Source organism: Ursus americanus, chromosome 10 (assembly GCF_024610735.1).
Source record: "Ursus americanus isolate L20-20 chromosome 10, mUrsAme1.1.p, whole genome shotgun sequence".
In the NCBI taxonomy this organism is placed as follows: Eukaryota; Metazoa; Chordata; class Mammalia; order Carnivora; family Ursidae; genus Ursus; species Ursus americanus.
This window is the reverse complement of record NC_142136.1, coordinates 30,526,142-30,547,120: the sequence shown is the minus strand read 5'-3', so window position 1 is coordinate 30,547,120 and position 20,979 is coordinate 30,526,142. Positions and strand designations below refer to the sequence as shown.

Here is a 20,979-nt window from a genome sequence, read left to right as displayed (position 1 = left end):
ATTTTTAGAAGTATTTTGGAAGTATTAACACTAGTCCAGCTTCCCCATCTCCTCAGAAATGAGGTACAAGGTGTAGGTGCTTACGTTTTCGTGGCAGAATGTCAACTCTGACACCGGGGTGTTTGGCATCTAACGTATATGAAATCTCACATAAATCCACTAGATCTTATAGGTGCTTCATTTTTGGTCAGAGAGTTGAATCGAGAATCGGCAGATCCAGTCTCAGCCAAAAGTATGCCCAGGACCACTGCCAATTATGCATCGTACATGTTCTTGTTTCAACTTTATACATATGTTGAAAATGTTCATAACTGAAAATTGAAAGAATTGTACTGACTCAACTATTAAAATCTTCCCAGACTGTCTTTACATGTCTACCCATTCATCTGTTTTTACTTAATCATTTCAAGGTAAATTACAGATCTCTCACCTCTAGAAACTCAGCATGCATCTCTTAGGAGTGAAAATATTCCTCCGTATAGCTACAATGTCTGTTATACTGAAGGAAATTAATAAGTGTTCCCTACTATCTAATATCAAGTCCATATTCAAAATTTCCCATCTGTCTCCCGACTTTCTTTCATGGCTCATTTTATCTGAATTCTGATTTAATCAAGATTCACATATTACATCTGGGTGTTAGGAATTCCTACATGCTTCACACTGTCTCTGTAGTTGGCTCATCTGCAGCTAGCATTTCTGATTTGGACACTAATGATAAAATCACCTTCACTGTAGGAAAAAGCCACTAGATATTCTTTGATTATTATATATTGAGACTATGAATTTTATTGAAATTCTAAATTTAAAAAGTCCAGTTTTATTTTGATATTAACATTTTTATAGAGAGATGTTATTCAAAATAATGCTTTATATATATAAATTTCAAAATTTTACTTTTAAATAATCTCTGCACCCAACTTGGGGCTCGAACTCACAACCCCAAGATCAAGAGTCACATGCTCTGCCAACTGAGCCAGCCAGCCTCCCCCAAAATTATGCTTTTAAATTAAGTTCTATATAATTTATAAATCTGTGGCTAATCTCGTTTGTCATATGTCTATATATCTCTTACATGAGCCAAACAAATACTTATTTAGATTCAAGGAAAGTAAATTTTGAATGCCCACAAGCAAGTCTGCCTTCCTTGGCTCAGATCTAGGTTTTGTAATCAGTGAAAATGAGTGAATTCTGTGATGTATGTCTGCTGCCCTTACTCTTCCTTCTGTTTTTAAAGTTTTTTGGTAAGAAACCATAAGTTACAGTGACTTTATTATAAACCCTTCAAATATTTCCTGGAGGTATGCTGACTATAATCTTATTAACTCACCTCCCTTTGGATATCAGAATTAAGGTTGGCTTTTTGCTTTGACTCCTTTCATGTTTATTGCCAGATAACTATAAATAATCATTGATTTTAGTAGTTGAATGTATTATTAGCTTTTCTTCTATTAAAATGTTCCCCCCTTATTTTTAAACAAACTATACTCTTTTATTAAATAATATTGAATACCGCCTTTTTTAAAAAAATGCCTCCTTATTGTTACATAGGTGCCAAGTATTGTGGGAAAACATTTACAGATTTATACTCCGATTTTTGCCAGATTTTCTTTTTAGATTACACAGGGTGAATCTCATTGCCTCACCTGTCAAACATAGCACGGCTTGAGCTCTGCAAATAAGTAATGACTGATTACATGTTTGGAAGTTTATGGTAACTTCTTTAAAAACTTTTCCTTTAGGCTCTTGAAGACTCCAGCTGCCTGAAAAGGAGTGGCAGGGACAGTGGTTACGGTGATATCTGGTGTGCTGAACGTGGAGAATTTCCTACTTCTCCAGGCAACCATAAGCGAGAAGATTCGTTCGAAAGCTTGGACTCTTTGGGGTCTAGGTCATTCACAAGCTGCTCCTCTGATATCACGTTGAGAGGCGGACGTGAGGGTGAGTTACATTTTTGACTGTCAGTTTATGTTTTGTTTGTCTGCATGTTAAGAGAAAGTTGGGAATGGTAGAGAGTAGAAAAATGGAACAAAAACTGGGCAAAAATTTTACTAAGATGTGGATTTTCATAGAGACTAGAATATTGGGGGTTTCTTTTTCTTTCTCTTTCCCTTTCTTTTTGTTTCTCATTCCTTTCTCACTGTATCACCACCAGAATGGTAATGGTTTCATTTTTTTTTTCTTTCCATGTTTAGAGGAGAGTGGGGAGACCATTAGCTGTGACCTGTTCAATCAGTGATAATCTATCCTAATTCTCTTCTCTCCAGATTCAGGTTTAATAATCTGTGCTCTGAGGCCTATTCACAGATATATCTACACATAAAAAAAAAAAGAAAGATTCTATAAAAGTCTGTTGTAGTTCCTGGATAATTTTCTCCCCAGAAGTTAAAAAATTTCTCTTAAGAAAAAGCAAGAAAAATATTTATATAGTTCTTTCCAAAAAAATGATTGTTACCAAAAAAAAAAAAAAAGCTAAAAAAAAAATGATTGTTACCTATCATGATAGAATATTATGCTAAACTTTGATCAATTAAATAGCCATACTGGCATGATGTTAGAAAACCTCTTTTGCTTCTATTAGTCCAGAGCAAATCCAGGACTGAGTGAAGAAAGAACATGTAAATGAGAGTTACTCTGTTATGAGAGGACCCTTCTTTCAAAATCCTAATATTATGGTCAAATCAGTTATTTAAATGCATGTCTTCTTCCAATGGCTATTGGGTGGTGTAAGAAATTGTACCTCTAACAATTCAAATTTGGGTTGATTGAAATCACCGGTAAAGTTTCTGGGCCTCTACCATCAACATGAAAACATTGAGCGTTCCGGTCATGAATTTGTGCTAGATTATTAGGGATTTTACTTTGCTGGTTGTATTGACAATTACATTTAAATTTTTACTTGTTTTTCCTAAGGTTCTTATTATAAAATATTTAAAACCTCAGCAAAGTTGAAAGAATTTTACAGGGAAGACCCATGTTCCAGCCACCTCGTCCTACCATGACATTGTACTATGCTTGCTTTGTGACATATTTACCTCTTTCTCTATGCATTAATTATACATCTTGTTTTTCCAAGGTACCTCAGAGTACATTACACTTGTCCTAAACACTCAGCATACAATCATCAACAACGATCTTTGTTGTGGCTGTTCTGATGTAAATTTACATAAAAGCGATGTACTGTGGATTTTGTTTGGAAAAAGAAAATTAATCAACAAATTAAGTATAACCAACCCCCAAATTCGTAGGTTTTAGAGTAGCAGTGACATTTGAAATTTAAAAAAAAAGAGTGAAGAGCTAGCTATCTAAGAGTTAACCTTTTATAACCACTGCTGCGTTTGTTGGTTGTCTGAGTGTGACATGTTCATAGCCCAGATGACCAGTACAGTTTTAAGGAAATGAATCTGAGTTTATAATTCATCTGAGTGATTAAAGCTGTAAAAGCAGAGGCTGGAACTCTCAGTGCACTATATTACTTTGTCCTGAATGGAAAACCAAAAACATGCAAGGTTTAAATTTATATCCAGCCAACAGAGAATAACAGGGACGGAGACTGAAGGCGTGTGGGAATAGACAGACTTCCGGCGCTGCCCGTATGGTGGGCCCGTGGTGTGGAATGAAAGTCCTCTCCTCAGATACTTGTTGGAGTGGATGCCTGGTACATGTGACAGAAAGCAGAAGGCCATTGTCACACAGCTTCCTGATAGTGGGGAAGGAGTTGCAGGGCTTGTCTGAAGAGGGCGGAAGTGAAGACTTAGTTCTTACAACTGAGGAAGGGAAGAAAAGGCCCCGGGCCACCCGGATGATCAAACTTTTGTAATCAGTGGGCTGAAATTCTGCTACCTCATGGGTTGTAATCCCAAATGGATCACCACCAGTAGGGTAATATTTTTAGGTTAACAGCATTGCAAAGTCAAGTTCCTTAGTTTTATAAAAAACCCTTTACCCTATCAAGAATATTTGCCCACTCTGTAGGGAACTCCACTGGACTCAAAAATAAAAAGATTTTAAGTTTAAAAATTCCAACATAAAACAGTCTCCCTGTGTGTTTAAAATTTCACAGGTACAAATTGTGGCAAGAATCTTTAAGACCTTTCTTATTTGCAAAAAAATGTCATATTAAGGAGGTGGTAAAAATGAAGAACCCGATTATTGACTATTAACCCTCCTGGTCCTAGCTGATGCTTCTTCCTCTCTTTCTGCCTTTTCTCTTTTCCCCTGTTCTGGCTTCATGCTCTCACAGGGGTGTGTTCAACTGCTTCCTGTAGGTTATTCTCAGAGTTATTTACTGTAGATTTCTGGCAAGCGGGAAGGAGGAGAGCAGACTGCCTCCTGTGCAGGTTAACCCCACAGGTGTTCTGGGTGCTGGGAGGCTGCAGCGCTCCGGTCCTCAGGTACAGAGCACAGCCCCCCTCCCAGAGAGCCCTGGCGGGAAGCAAGCAACATTTGCCAACTTTCTTTACAGATACACAGAGGCAGAAGAAAAGAAGGGCAGAAAAGGGAGACAACTCAGCTTGGATCTGTAGTAGTATTTTGTAGCCTGTTTTCTTCCTGTGTCTTTAAAAAGAGCAGACTTACTTATTTTGTGAAAACAGATCGGTATTTGTATCTATCTGACCTTGAGGTGTATCAAAGTACATTCTTTTGAATTTGTGTTTGAATGATTTGGGATCAAAACACAAGGTTCCCAATATTTCCATGGCCACTCTCAGAAAAAAGCCTTGAGTTGGGGTGCCCGGGTGGCTCAGCTGCTGAGCATCTGCCTTCAGCTCAGGATGTGATCCCAGAGTCCTGGGATCGAGCCCCGCATCAGGCTCCCTGCTCCACTGGAAGCCTGCTTCTTCCCCTCCCACTCCCCCTGCTTGTGCTCCCTCTCTCCCTGGCTGTCTCTCTCTCTCTCTGTCAAACAAATAAATAAAATCTGTAAAAAAAAAAGAAAAAAAGAAAAAAAGAAAAAGTAAAAGCCTTGAGTTGTGTGTATTCATTTAGGAATGAGACTTGATATTCCTTTGGACCAAATGATTTCTAAAGTCCCAACCTCCTCTCTGATGTGTGTCTTGTTTGTAGGGGTCTCCCAAGGATCTGGCCGACCGCTTTGTGATGTTGTGCTTTCTGCTTCTCTTTCCATGTCCTCCCTTATCTCTGGCCTCGCAGAAATTTGAGACAACGGCGTGCTTTATTTTAAATTACAGACTTTTCCTTGAATGACTCTTTGATCTCGTTTTATGCGTGTTTGACTCGATCGCTACATTTTACTCGTATGTGTTCCATCTATAAATTTTATGTAAAGTCACAGGGGCAAGGATTGGGAAGAAAAGGAGTTCAGCGGTTAATGGGGACTTTTTCTGCTTAGAATGTACAACAGTGAAAGAATGTGTAGCGCATGCGCCTCCAGTATGCAAAGCGAGTTCCTCCTAATGGATCTTATCACAACTTCATGACAAATTTCTAAAAATATTCCCCAGAGTTAGCAGAAGAGCCCTGGGTTTCCAAGGGAAAGACAAAGCAGGCATGCTGTGTGGGTTCAGTTAGACAAATGATCTGGAGAGTAAAGCAAATTCTCTTGCGTTTTTTATAGGTTGTGAAAGTGACACAGATTCTGAATTTACATCCAAAATGCAGGATTATAATAAGGATGATATGTCCTATCGAAGGATTTCGGCCATTGAACCAAAATCTGCCTTACCGTTCAACCGTTTTTTGCCCAATAAAAGTAGACAGCCCTCCTATGTGCCGGCGCCGCTGAGGAAGAAAAAGCCGGACAAAAATGAGGATAACAGAAGAAGTTGGGCCAGCCCGGTCTATCCAGAAGCAGATGGAACATTTCCAAGGTACTGGGATGCGAGCTGATGATGGAGTTTTAAAATTCAGTATGCTTTGTGAATTTGCTGGGATTTTAAATATGGGCAAAGGAATGGTTCTTAAAATGTATTTCATCGATAATAAATTTCACTAATGAAAATGTTTTCTTTTCCTTACCTATATCTTTGGTCATGCATATCCTGATGATATTTCTTCCATTTTAGAGCGTCAGCCTATGATGTGCCGGTTCTGTCTTTAGATGATTGCCTTTAGCCTATTCATATCTTTCAGCTAATTGGATGACTTCTGTTGTTCGTTGTGAGCTGTTATTTTCTTCCATTTTTTTTCCTGTCTTGATTGATCTCAGTGGACACACAGAGAATCCTTTAATTTCCCATCAAATTAGCAGAGCAGAGTGGGATTTTTCAAATCCAGCTTGCTGTCAGAAGGAGGTGTATGGTTCTGAAAGTGGTTCGGACTCCGAGGATGAACGAAGGTTGCCTGACATAGTTTTGGATGACTTAGCCAACCGTAGATTCCGAGTAAAAAAGAGGCCCGAGTGTTTCATCTCGAAAACCACCTCTCCTAGCTCTTGCTCACAAAAGTTTCCTCCTGCTGACCCATTAGCCACTGGGCTGTACGAATTGACGAGGTCAGAAAAATTCTCCGAGATCAGAATGTCTGTGATTTTAATGATTGATTTTAATACATAACACCCGAGATTGTTTGCAGTTTGTCTCTTTTTAACACATCTTATAATTATCTTTGGCCCTTGTGTATCAATCAAGCTATTCTTTAATTAAAATGAGATGCTGTTATAACGCCTTAACTTTGTTCTAGGAACTATAATGATGAGAGTGGCAACTAATTTGTCTCAACCAGTGGTATAAACTCTGTGAGCCAGAAAGCATGCCTTTTTGTTCTGTGTCACAAATTGTCATTCAGTATCTTAACTGGTTGGATGTTTTGAACAGTAACGAGAGGAGAACTTGGGGCACAAATGTGGAGAACTGGCCAACAGTACAACAAACTTCAAACTCCTCTTGTTACTTGGAAGAGGAAGAAGAAAAGACACGTATACCCAACACCGTAAAGGATGATCTTTATGTGCGAAAGCTAAGTCCAATCACGCCAAACCCAGGGAATGCTTTTGATCAGTTTCTTCCCAAATGTTGGATCCCAGAAGATGTGAACTGGAAAAGAATAAAAAGAGAAACTTACAAACCATGGTATAAAGAATTTCAGGGATTCAGGTTTGTCTCTGTGCATGTTTCTGTTGTCCCAGTGTTCCTTCAGCACCCTGGCTGGGTGCATTCTCTGTGTGCTTCTTGTGAGAGAGAAGGAGAAAACTTAGTTCTCTTCAATGCCTTTAGAACCGCTAGAACTGCTTAAATTTAAACCCTAGGACTGGATCTTAGAAAGCCTTCTGCATGGCAGGATTTTCAGTGGTTGTAGTTTCCTCCAACTCTTTCTCCTTCCCTCCCTCCTTTCTCTGCATCACTCGACACTAGGAGGAATTCAGATTCTGAGGATGAGGATTTGGGCTCTGACAGAAGCTCCTCCATTTTTAGTAGAATCCAAAAAGCAAAGCATAGGCTAGACAACAACTGCCAAAGACGTTCACTCTTGCTGGAATTGGCTACCAAAGGGGCCAGGAGCTCGCGGGACACCCACGCAGCCAGGAGAAGCAGCGGTGCCACGGACGAGCCCAGGTGTACCTGTGTGCATGAGCCTGCCCGCTTTGAGTCCGGCCTGGGACACCTGTGCCGGCTGCTGCTGCTACATTAACCTCTGACCACGATGCACTGGATCTTGAAACCTCATTCGTAATATTTAGCGCAAAAGCCTAATGTATAATGTATTGCTTCTGTGGCAGCATATAAGCTTGGAAGTCTAAAATTAAATATTCCTCAGCGCAATGATGTACAAGATAGTGCACAGTTTCATGGGGCATAGTCAGTTCATTCGGAAAACTGTTTCTAAAAATCTTTTGTGAAAGTTGACCTAATTTTATGGTTGTGTTCTGTGTGGAGATGTGGAGAAAGGAAATAATTTTTAGATAAACTTCAGGGCACACTGGGAAAAGGCAAAGAAAAGATTCATCAGGGTCTTTTTTGATAGCTTCACAGCATTTTTATTATTATTATTATTATTATTATTATTATTATTATTATTATTATTTTAATTCTGCTGACTACCTGATTGCGTAAAGTTCTTGATGACCAGCTCTTCAATCTCTGCAAGATCATTGCTGCTTCTCTGGGATGGGGACTACATCACCATGGCTAACAGAATAAGGAAAGGGTGAAAGCAAGTGTGTGTGCGACAGGGAGGGAGGTGTGCTCTATGTTCTAGGCCCATCAGTTGGCCTGGATGGTGCCCACCTTTCTTGAGAAGTACACTCTCCACTTGCTTCTTTAAATGGTGTCCAACAAGGTCGCAGGTGATGGCATTAAAGACTAGTCTTTCTTCCAAGCAAGAATCTCTCCCACAGTACCCTAAAATAGTTCACCCATGGTAACAGGCTAGTTGATCTGCTGCCTAATTACCTTTTCAACCTAAACTTAATAAGATTCTCCCTTCCTTTTTCTTTTCTGTGCTTCAGTCAGTTTTTATTACTTCAGGCACTACAAACATATTCTGATGACATCTTGTCTTCTGAAACAAATATCAAAATTGATCCCACGGCCGGCCCAAGGCTCATCACACGCAGAAAGAATCTCTCTTCTGCACCAGGGTATAAAAGAGATGACCTTGAGATGTCAACCCTAGATCCTGACTTAGAGAATGATGATTTCTTTGTCAGAAAGACTGGAGCTTTCCATGCAAATCCATATGTTCTCCGGGCTTTCGAAGACTTTAGAAGGTTTTCTGAGCATGAGGATCCTGTAGAGAGAGATATAATTCTGCAGTGTAGAGAAGGTGACCTTGTACTTCCAGATCTAGAAAAAGATGATATGATTGTTCGCCGAATTCCAGCACAGAAGAAAGAGGTGCCTCTGTCAGGGGCCCCAGATAGATACCAACCAGTCCCTTTCCCTGAACCCTGGACTCTTCCTCCAGAAATTCAAGCCAAATTTCTCTGTGTACTTGAAAGGACACGCCCATCCAAAGAAAAAAAAAAGAGCTGTAGAGTATTAGTGCCTTCCCACAGGCAGAAGAAAGATGACATGTTGGCTCGCAAGATCCAGTCTTGGCAGCTGGGGACGACTGTGCCTCCTGTCAGTTTCATGCCTGGTCCCTGCAGTGAGGCGGACCTCCGGAAGTGGGAGGCCATCCGGGAGGCCAGCAGACTTAGGCACAAGAAACGGCTGATGGTCGAGAGGTCAGAGTGTGTTTCTGCAAGGATTTTGCTTGTCATGGATGGTCTTGTGTAACTTTTCTTGTGTGAGAAAGTGGCATTGTATCGCCCAACTCTGCATGACACGAGCCATTTTGAGGCATTCTGTAAAAATTTATATTGTTGTGAGAAACCTGTGGTGATTTCTTGGAAAAAGTGCAATTCCATATTTGCACATCTCTAAATCAACTATTTGAGGCCTATTTAAAAAGGTGTAGACTCAAACCTTGCCTTTGGCCTCAAGGAAGACTATGGTACTATCTGCAACATGACGTTTCATGAAAATGTTTTCCAATTTTGTTTACAGACTTTTTATTCTCATGTTCAGGCTCTTCTGAACCAGTATGGTTGTAGTTTAGTTTTCTGTGTTGGAATGTACGATGTATGTGTAAACATTTCCCTTAAAATATGGCATTGCAAATTTATGATTTTTGTTTTTGACCTAGGTTCCTTGGACTATCAATATGTGACTTTTTACGTTTATAGTTTAAAATTCAGTGCAAACTTTATTAAAATGCATGAATGTTATTTGCTGTCTGCTGAATGTTACCTGTAACTATGGCCTGCACTTATGTGCTGTGGAACTTGCCGTTTTGATGTTCAGCTTGTTGAACTTTGGGATGGACAAATACAAGGTTGATTAAAATCAGTAGACCCAAATCCACCTTTTATTCCTGGCAACAGGAAGCTTTCTGTTATGGATTCGTTGGTTCAAGGTAAAGTAGGAAACTCTTTATCTCGCTTAATTTGATTCCTTGACATAGGAGATCAATTAGAAATTAAGACATTATCAAGAGTATGATAAAACCTTTTGAGATTTGTCCATCTCTAGTTAGAATATTAAAGATATTGAACATTTAGAAAGTAACACAACTGAAAAATGACTTTTAATTTTTGGTTTTCTGATTTCTTAGACTCTTTCAAAAGATTTATGGTGAGAATGGGTAAGTTTTGTAGTTCACAGTAAAAACCGAAATCTGCGTATTGTTTGTCCTTTGTGTAATATGTCACTGCACTTCTATCCTGGCATGTCACTAAATGGGGATGCTGTGTGCTGTGCATGTAATTTTAAAAAATGGGAAATTTTTTCCTAATTTTGCAGCCTAATGGTAATATTTCTGTGTTCGAGTGTGCAGTGCATGAAGTGCTATATGACTGCAGTAGGTTTTGTTTTTATTAGAAGTTTAAAGTTCAGGTCTTCTTTTTCCCCTTTCTTTTTTTCTTTCTTTCTTTTTTTTTTAATTTAAGGAGTTGATTAAAAGTAACACAATTACTTGCCTAAGATTGGGTATATTTAATTTAGTATTAGATTGCTACATAGGCCAAAATTCTCACTTCTAGATGTTGAAGCCCAAATAAAGTTACTTTAGAAAATCTATGATGGAAAAGGAATACTAGCATTCACTTTGAAGTTGGAATTCATTCAGTTGGTATTATCTAGATACTCCTAGCTTATGTCGAGCTTTATTGGTTGCTATGAGGAATGACATTAATCTTCCCCTAGTAGAATTTGGAAACATTTTCATGATTCCTGATTAGGGTAAAAAAGTCATAATATGGCTGTGTCACAAAGCCAACATCAGCTTCCTAAAACTGCAAAAATTAAAATCTTTTAAAATTTTCTGGGAATGTTTCCCATTTGTAGAGTAATGGAGAGTTAAAAGCAAATGCTACCATACTTTTACTTTATACTGTACACTGTAGAATCATTCATTCTTAGTGCAGAATAACCAGGTGGCTGCATCTTAATATTTTCCGTCAGACTTTCTGTGACTTTGTGAATCTAATTGCTAATAGTTTCTGAACAAGAAGAAAATTTAAGTATGTTAAGTATTTTAATCTGCCCAAGCCTTAGTAACTAAGTATCTTCCCCTACTGGGATTTATGTCATCCCTAAGAATCTTTAGTTTTGATAGCATTGGATAATTTTTAATGTGTAGAAACCTTGGAACTTACTAAAATTACTATTTGAAGCCATATCACCATTCTAGGTGTCAAAAGTGTCACTGAGTCAAGGGCAACTAATTGCAAATACTTCTCAGCCACTGATATAAAAAATCAGCCTCCCAGAATGCTTTCAATGTGCCGTGCAAAGGCGCATTATTCCCTATGCAGCTCCTCGAGGGCTTAAAGCTTTCTCATTGGTGAGGCTGAACGAGACACTTGTCAGCATGACGCTTAAGCATCTGCTCATCTCAATTCATCATGGGAAAACTGTTTTAACGGATGAAAAATCTCTGCAGCTTTGAGCATTTTGAATGGAAACTTTCAGATTTTCTTTGCTAGTAAGACTTGATAATGTAAGCAGTTTGTTTTTCTTAAAGAGGATTCAAGTACACCGAGTACAGGTACTAGATGGGAATGTGAACACGTACAGCTATTTCGGTGACTCCACGTGTTCCTCCATAGGGATGCCCCGGATGACTGGGCTAAGAAGGGAGAAGAGAAACCCAAATGCCAGGTTCAGAAAGCTAAGGATTTTTCTGGCTCTAGCTAGCAGCAGCAAATACCTTCTGTAGACTATTTCCAGATTGTTGCTTGCATGGTACCGTATTTGTTTTAAGGCCTGTTCCCCTTGCAGTTTAGTGCCAAGGTAACACAAATGAAGCAAGATTGTCTGTAAATTGAGACTGATGAATAATGCATGACTTGTCAGATAATGGAAAGTAAAGCGAATAGGTCTTCAGAAAACTAAAGTGCATTTTATACTGCTTGTCATCAAAACCTTTTCTGTGAGATTTTTTTTTTTCTGGGTTTTATCAGTTACCAGTGTTTTTCTTAAACTGATTTGCTGCAATAAATGCCTGACTGAGTATAGGCATTTCATATAGAACTTATTTCCTGTTTCTAGACATGTTCGTATAACAGGAAACAAGTGATATTTCTTAATGATATTTCTTGGGCATACTGTCCATTTTCAAGCTTAGAATACTTACCTGGAAAATCTTTATTGCTTAACATGCTGTGATGGAAAAATGACTGCCTATAACATGAATGCTTTCCTTTTGGTTAAGGACCAAGTGAAAGAGAAATGCACATGACCTCTTAAAGTCTTAGCTTGTTCATTTTGGGCTTGCTTTTTATTGGCATTTAACATCTGTCACTCTGTTTATTTTTAATATGATGCTTTATATGTGGCATTTTGTCATGTGTGCTTTGTGTTGCATGGATTTGTCTGTATGGTTCCATGACATTTGAAAATATGGTTATGATGCCTCTTGGCGGAAGCTGTGAATGACAAAGTTGTTGTAAGGGTATATGGTTATAATTTGTAATAGGACTAAGCCATTCAATCTACTGCTGGTATCAACAGGAAATGAAAATTGATTGAAGGTGAAGTTGTAATCAAAGACAGCTAAGATGGGGCACCTGGGTGGCTCAGTCAGTTAAGCGCCTGCCTTTGGCTCAGGTCATGATCCCACGGTCCTGGGATGGAGCTGGGCCTCAGGCTCTCTGCTCAGCGGGGAGCCTGCCTGCCAGTCTGCCTACTTTTGTGCTCACGTGCTCTATCAAATAAATAAATAAAATCTTAAAAAAAAAAAAGACAGCTAAGAGATGTACATTTCGTGTATGGGTTTTGGCCAAAAGATTCTGTAGAACTGTAAGGACACCTAAGACAACAAAAAAGAAGGGCAAATAAAGTGGATGTGAGTTTCTGGGGCTTTTGTCCCTAGCAAACATTTAGCAATGTCTGCACACGTTTCTGATTGTTACACTGGGTGGGTTGGGGATGGGGGTTTTCTACTAACTGTCTGGTGCTGTTATATCTACCCTCCAAATATCAGTAGCGCTGCTATAGGGAAAACCTGATTTAGACTGTAAACATATAAATGAAAAGTTTCTTATGTTATATTATCATTCTAGTTTGTGGTCACTCTAAAGTCTGTTATCCAGGTTTTAGTCCTGATTATGCTTCAGAGAATTCCTACAGCTCCTAATGGAAATGTATTTAAAAGTGCATAAATAAGTATATCCCTATCTTCCCTTGAAAGTTCGGGACTCCAGGGACCCCAAACTTAGTATCATGGAATTTCTACTTGCTGTTTAAGGCAATCAGTGATTTTTATATCTAGGATATTTTCAACATGTTGGTCCTTTCTGACCCCTTACTTCATAGATACAATTTCTTAGACTATTTCTGATCTGTGGGGTAGACAGGCAGCTATTAGATGCATTGTAGGTACACGAAGAAAGAGACAGATATTGCGGCTTTCCCAAGGACATGCAGCTAGTGAGTGGTAGAACAGGATGAGGGTATCATATAATGAGCTAATCCAGGTAGACTTCTTGGCGGTGTGGCTGGCATACAGTAAGCCCTCAGAAGTTTAATGTTATGCTGATAATTCTGATAAGGAAAGAATTCTTCATGATCTGGCTGAAAGACTTCTGTACTCAGAAAGTTCTAGATTTTATCAGTGTGGCCTGGGCTGACCTTGCTAATCTGAAGCTGTTTTGGGAGTTCATTTTCAAGAGATCCCATGCAGTCATGTTTGCCTTCATAAGAATAGTTAGTGCATAGCACTGATGGTTATTAAAATACAATTGGTATAACCTTCCCCCTTTTCTTATAACAATCCCTTCCTTGCTTAGAAGATGAGGACCTGAGGCTCAGAGAAGCTAAGTGATGTTAGGTTGGGGTGCAAATCGGTGCCACTGCCAGGCCTGGAACCTTCAGCCTGGTCCCCAGGGCTCGGTTCAGCCTGCATGGAATGTGTCTGGGTTTTCTTTAGGTCACTGTACAGCCTCGGGAACCAAGGGAATGCCCATCCTGCCTGACACAAGGATTAGTCTACTCTGGAGAGTGGTGGGGTCACTTGGTTTACCCTGGGGACCTCCTTCTGGGTGCCAGGCTCTGTGCTCTGAGCTCCCAAGGGGACGATGTAGCCTCTGCTCATGGTGAACATGTTTTCTGAAAAGGACCATAAGGTTTTACAGTGCAGGAGGAGGAGAGCTCAGAGAGCATGCGTGGATGTGTCTGGGCCAGCCGAGACTATCAGCCTTCCCTCCCACCAGAAGATTATTAAAATATTAGCATTTCCATGCTTGTTCTGGAACTTATGGAACCTTATGTGTTGGGTATCCAGATTCCTCTTATGCCTTGGTCCTGAAAAATTTTTTTTCTTCTCTCTTTTTAGGGAGTCTGTTAAAGAATGAGCACAAAAAGTCTTACTCTTTGCAGTGATAGCTTAATTTATGTTTTCAAATTCACGTGAATCAGGTTCATATGTAGTCATACCTAGTTAGGTATATATTTGTAAAGATCCAGTATGTAATTTGATATATATTCTATGTATAATTCCTTAATATTATTTAATACATCTTTTTTTAAAAGATTTTATTTATTCATTTGATAGAGCACAGGCAGGGGGAGAGGGAAAAGCTCCCGCTGAGCTGGGAGCGCAACATGGGGCTTGATCTCAGGATCTGGAGATCATGACCTGAGTGGAAGGCAGATGCTTAACCACCTGAGCCACCCAGGTGCCCCAATACTCTTTAATAAATCTTACAAAGCTTTCTTTATAAAACTTTGGGGAGGGATCCTGATTTATCATACACACGCAAAAAAGAAACCTTACAAATTTATTTTGCTTCATTAAATATGATAAAACATACCTCATTTTTGCCACTGGTGTTAAATGCATGGATCCCGCATGCCTCGTTATGTGTAAATGTGTTTGTCTCCAAGCAACATGTGGGCTTCTGAGGGAGATAAACTAAGTACACACACACACACACACACACACACACACACACGTACACTGTAATGCTGAATGTTAATGCCAGGAGAAAGGTATAGCGAAAGCACTATAGGAGTGGAAAGAAAGGCCAGACCACTTTTGGCATGGAAGAGGTAGGAATTATTATCAAAGTGATAGAAAATTCTCTAGATCAGCACAGTCCTCAACACCTACCATAGGCTGGGCGCTCTTCTAGGCATAGGTGATATGGGAGCAGACAGACCAAATTCCTGCTTTATAATCTGACAGGATGAGGCAGGTGATGTGTAAACAGACATTTCAAGTGGCAATAAATGCTGTGGGGAGAAAGGGTGAGGGATAAGGTGGCCAAGGGAGAAGGGCGTTTGCTCTTTTGTGTCGGGTGGTCAGAGGGAAACGCTGAGGTGATGTTCAAGCAGATGACTGGAAGTAAGAGAGAAGTTACATGGTTGGTTGAAGAGCGGGTGGAAGAGCAAGAGGTGGGCACAACAAGGAAGCCAGTTGTCTGGGGCAGTGTGCGTGTAGGGGAGCATGATGGGAGATGAGTGGAGAGGGGTAGGCAGGATCTAGGTAATGTCCTAGGTCTTGGAAGAACCTGCTTTTAACTCACATGAGAGGGAAAGAAACTGATGGGTGCTGTGTACAGGGATGTCAGTATCTGAGTGTGATTTTGAGAAGATCCCTCTGGCTGTGGTATGCAGCATGCACTGTTGGGCAGGAAGGAGTAGAAGCAGGAAGACTGCTTCTTGTAATAATTCAGGTGGGAGACATGATGGCTTGGATTGGGGTGGTAGTGGTGGAAGTGGTGAGAAGTGGTTGTGTCCTAGTTATAATTAGACGGTAGACTGACAGGATTTACTGATGCGATCAGTTATGATGTATAAGAAAAAGAGGCATCTGGGATGACTCCAAGATTTTTGGCCTGTAATCTGGAGGATGGAGTTGAATTTCGTTGATGGGTATGTTGTGGGTGAGTAATCATGTTTTTGGTCTATGACAAGTCAAGTGTGAGTGGTCTGTTAGACTTTCAAGTGGAGAATGAATAGGAAGTTACACACACCCATCCAGTGTTTAGTGTATCAGGGATCCTGAGGAATGGGTGGCATTTAAAAAGGCATATATACTGATGAAGGGCTTTCATGCTGGAACAGTTGAAGACAGACTCACTGGATCTGAAGGTTGGGGGATAATATAAGCTACTTTAAAAGTCTAGGTAAGAGTTGGCTGTGTTCTGATCTAGGGTGTTGGCAAAAGAAGTGGAAAGAAAAAGACACTGAATAAGAGGACTTGATAACTAACAAAGTAGGGAGAAGGGAGAGGCAAAGGTGAAAAATGGTTCTTAGGTTTCAAATGTAGATGATTGGAAGCAGGTTACACCATTAACAGCCACAAGCAGAAAAGCAGGTTTGGGGACAAGATTGAGTTTGGCTACATCAACAATAACCATGTGTTTAGTGAGTTATAGTTTACAAAATCCTTCCTAGATATTATTTCAATTGGTCCTTTTACAATTGAGGTGCCTAGGGGATATCCATGCAGATATTTATTCAACAAGTAATTAGAATTGAGTCAAGGGAGGGCCTGGCCCTGGGCTGTGGATTGGGAGTCATTTGCATAGAGACTAATTGAATCCCTGAGCTAGCTAAGGGCAAGCATGTTATAAAAGAAATGTGGTGATAGCAAACTCTCAGGAGGGTGAAGTTTAAAGGCCCAAGAAGGAGATGTAGAGTTACTTAAATAACTTACTTAAATAAAAGTAGAGTCTGTTACAATGAAATAAAATCCAAAGTGCATTATGAAAGTGCTATAGGAACTTCCATAGGAAAGCACATTTTGGGTACCCCACCTTCAAAAGCTCTGTCTCTTACATTCCTACCTGCTCTCCAGTATTCATACTGGACTACCCCATACTCACTACCCTATTTTCCAGTGCAACTGACCATCCCGTCTATGTGCCTCGTGTCTAACACCTCACTCTGCTCGTTGGTTTTGCTCTAGGTTGAGCTTTCTGAGAGCTAATCCTCAGTACAGACTCATAACAGGATCATACATTGAGAGACATGCAATCTGCCTTAATAAAACAGAGGGCTGTAGAGGTCGTTCCATTATAACTGGCTGTTAGAAACTACCTATGGTGGGATGCCTGGGTGGCACAGCGGTTAAGCGTCTGCCTTCGGCTCGGGGCGTGATCCCGGCGTTATGGGATCGAGCCCCACATCAGGCTCTTCCGCTATGAGCCTGCTTCTTCCTCTCCCACTCCCCCTGCTTGTGTTCCCTCTCTCGCTGGCTGTCTCTATCTCTGTCGAATGAATAAATAAAATCTTAAAAAAAAAAAAAAAGAAACTACCTATGGTGCTTTGAGAATGAGTCCAGTGCGGTGGTGGGATGGATTTTAGAGAATCCTTGAGAAGTAACACATTTATTCATGGTAATGAACTTAAGGAGAAAATATCAGGTAATCATTAAATTATTTAATAAGTGCCCAGAAAAGGCAGCCAAACCTTAAAAGATTATCTTTGGGGGAGATGGAAAAATACAGATGATTCTAGTAAATATTTCTTTCTGAAGTAATCCTTGTATGCATGGCCCACTGCAAATATGAACATTGGATTATTTTTTCAGACTCATGCAGGGCTCATTTAGCCATTTTGTGAAAGAATGCACACTTGAGTGCTAGGCTCTTGTTTCTACGTTTTGGAAAAACACCATTTATCTCTGTAGTGCTATTTCTGTGATAATATCACTAAAACGTCTAGGTAGTACATCAGAAATTTAGATGGAATTTCCAAGCAAAAGCCCAACCTTCCAGTTTTAACCCTAAGTCTGGTCATGTGACCCTTGGTTACCATGGGTATTTTTGTCCTAGGAGTAAGTCCATGAGTGATGTCAGCGCAGAGGATATTCAGAATTTGCGTCAGCTGCGTTACGAGGAGATGCAGAAAATAAAATCACAGTTAAAAGAACAAGATCAGAAATGGCAAGATGTGAGTATGTTTTGTATTGGGAGAAGGGAAGACTGGGAGAGTCTACTTATTTGACGCTTCCTTGCTTCTCTTAAAAGAAGATCAGTATACTTGAGATGATTTTCCTGGCTGCAGAATTCAGGTCTACAGAAAATGCGATCAGCTTCTTTTGAAGAGATTCGTACACCTTTTTGGCCTGTTACTGTTGCCTATTTTAAAGGCCGCTGTGAAAAATACAATAGGATATTTATTTTCTAATATTCTCTGAGTTCTCAAAAATGTGAATCTGCTTCCTTACAGCACAGTTAATTCGTTCACTTGCCTTGGTTAGTTGAATTTGAGGTGTGACTGTTATTGAAGCTTGTGAAGGGAAAAGACTTAACTCCAAGTTTAGGGGTGGTGGAGGAGAAGGGGGTCCAGAACAGTCTTGGCATTAGCAGGAGGAGATGAAGGGGTTCTCAGAGTTAATAGAGATTTGGGGAGAAATAAGGAATATAACTAGCAGTAATATTTTGGCCGGAAAAGTAATTGATATGAATAAAAATGAGATGTTTTCTGACATCGAAGAGAGAAGTTGACTTATATTCAGATGTTTATATGGACACAGACTTAATATTTAGCTTTGTCCCTGCAGGAAAAAAGCTTGACCTTTTTTGAAAGGGGTAATTGTTACAAACCAAAGGAATGTCTAGAAATACAATAGATAAATTATACAGACCTAACCCAAAGGAGTTTGAGGATAACTTTATGGGAAGAGTAGAGTGTTAGAATGAACAAAAGGGCCAGGGATAGTAAATCTTCATTTTCAAAGAGATTAAAGTCTATGAAATGAAGACCAACCTTCTGCCTTGGCTGCATTTCTCAATTCCAGGGTTTCTTTTCATTGGGAACTCGATTTAATGATCAAGAAACAGTAATTCAATGTCACTTTGCCCAAATACATGGGGTAGTTTGGGTGTGAAAATAAGTATTGAGGGGTTATCTGTTAATGCAGATGAAAACCCATGCTGACCATTCTGTAGGACTAAATGCACACTGCTTTTGATCTTTTCGGAAGTGGTTCATACTGGCTTCAGGAATGGTCCTCTCGACTCTTAACCAAACTAATTTAGTCTGAGACCGAAGATGTGCTTCTCTTTGGACTGGAATGCCACTAGCAGGACTTAGCATGGCATTTCCCTATATTGGAGACTTAGGAAAGTCTGTACCATCCAAAATGTCTTACAGCCTTGAGTGTCACAACCAGCTTAGGCTGCTAAGGCTAATTTAAAAGCAAAATCAGGTTGATTGTCCTGAGGTCACCCAGCTAGGTTAGACTTCTGTTCCTGGGAATATGGGAAACAGGTCCGCTTTTCCTATGGGATCTTCCTTATTGCCCTGTTGTTAGGTGGAGTTTACCTGCTTTAAAATCGTATACTCAAGCCTGACCTCCCCAGGAAATCCTTTTCAAACTCTGCCCTCCCCGGCCTGAGGTAGAATTGAGCACTCTCTCTCCTTCAGGCCCCCACCATCCTGTGCTGTCCAGTCACACTCACTGTTGAACTTTTATTTACAAGTCCCTTCCCCTTCAAGACCTAGAGTTCCTTGATGGAACCCACATCTTACACATCTGCATGTTTGTGGTCCTCTGCCTCAAAGTAGGGATCCAGCTGGGTGTATGTTAAATGAAAAAGTGAGCGTTTATGCTTCGCCATTACAGTCTATCTCTGTTTCAGTTGTACTAGTGAAATACGACATTTCACACAACAACCAGGTTATTGGAGTAAGATGAAAATGAATTTGAAACAGTTCCTGATCTTTCCGACCTGGCACCCAATTACAGGCATTTAGCAGACTTTGTGAAATGGGCAGGGAGGCAGGAAAACAGTAATGGGGTCTATCTTATTAGGTCAGGTTTTTTAGACAGACACATGAGATAAAGGTTGTTACAGAAACGCCAGCTATAAAAAGCAAAATTAGGCCACCTTGGCATCGAGTTGGAGTGAATAGTTTCAGCGATGTAATGGTATACGCTGGCGCTTTCTCACTGCTGGAGAGGCTGTGTGGAAATTCAGGTATGCCTGTGCTGATGTGATTTTCTTCTGTCAGGACCTCGCAAAATGGAAAGATCGTCGAAAAAGCTACACTTCAGATCTGCAGAAGAAGAAAGAAGAGAGGGAAGAAATTGAAAAGCAGGCACTTGAGAAGTCCGAGAGAAGCTCTAAGACATTTAAGGAAATGCTACAGGACAGGTAATAAAGCTGAGTGCATCTCACGGTTGGAGTTACCGGTGTTAGAAATCTATATTTTATGTAAGGGTAGGATACCAATATTAAACCATAGGCAAATAAGTATGAAACAGTCAGGATTTTGCTCTGCAATGAGAAAGCAAAGTATTGCTGTAATAAAGAGTGACTTAGATTAACAGAAGAAATGGGTGCTTAATATAGGTGTGCATTCCTTCTTGATTTTTACATTGTATATTCAAGGGCAGTATTGGGTGGTATTGGGCGTTATTGGTGCAGAAAATAAACCACCTTTTCCTTTTAAAATGAATTTAGAAATGGAATGGCCAAATAAAACCAGCTCCCACTCATCTAAATTGTGTAAAATATCAAGTTCCTTTTCATGTTTTAGTGGTACGATTAAAATCTATTTTAGAGGAGGACAATATAAGCATAAATACAAGGGGTTTATTTTTGGCATTGCAACATAACAGGATAAAGGTCCAGTTTAAACTTTCCTGTAGAGCAGTTACTATGAGAAACCTTGGAATATTTATAGGTTGGGGGAAGGCAAATATGCTTTAAGGATAATGTCAAAAAGGAAACGTGCTGTCAGGTGAAGTTAAACAAAGCTCCTTTGTGCCCTGGAAGCAAATGGCAAACACAGTTTCATTCACTTACGAGGTATTCCCTACTAAATGGTAGTGGCCAGGATGTGTCATGGACTTCTCTTTAATCTGTAGTAATTGTCCATGCAAGTTCTCTCAGGCTGTATGAAATCATACACTAACTTGATTTTAACTGAACTCTGAGTCTTTTGTGGTCTTTTGTTTTTACTAAATTATTGAAAATTGTATCCAGGAAAAAAAGCTCACAACCCTGTAAAGGAATCCACATCTTCGGAAGGTTCAAATTGGTTGTCAGGCAATCAGTTTTATTTACAGTGAGCTAAT

At 39.9% G+C, this 20,979-nt stretch overlaps 1 protein-coding gene across 14 annotated transcripts in view; it reads left to right on the top strand.

Annotated features, from left to right (window-relative positions):
• LMO7 (LIM domain 7) overlaps positions 1-20,979 on the top strand; it is a 193,590-nt gene that overhangs the window by 137,227 nt on the left and 35,384 nt on the right. For 10 of the 14 annotated variants that reach the window (XM_087865081.1, XM_087865078.1, XM_087865076.1 and 7 more), the window contains exons 8-16: positions 1,743-1,941; positions 5,579-5,831; positions 6,170-6,454; positions 6,777-7,055; positions 7,314-7,514; positions 8,408-9,127; positions 10,057-10,086; positions 17,726-17,843; positions 19,911-20,053. In XM_087865081.1, the coding sequence (XP_087721207.1) occupies positions 1,743-1,941; positions 5,579-5,831; positions 6,170-6,454; positions 6,777-7,055; positions 7,314-7,514; positions 8,408-9,127; positions 10,057-10,086; positions 17,726-17,843; positions 19,911-20,053 (2,228 nt within the window). The remainder of the gene's footprint in view (positions 1-1,742; positions 1,942-5,578; positions 5,832-6,169; positions 6,455-6,776; positions 7,056-7,313; positions 7,515-8,407; positions 9,128-10,056; positions 10,087-17,725; positions 17,844-19,910; positions 20,054-20,979) is intronic. The other 4 variants (XM_087865085.1, XM_087865083.1, XM_087865082.1 and 1 more) reach the window with 2 other exon arrangements.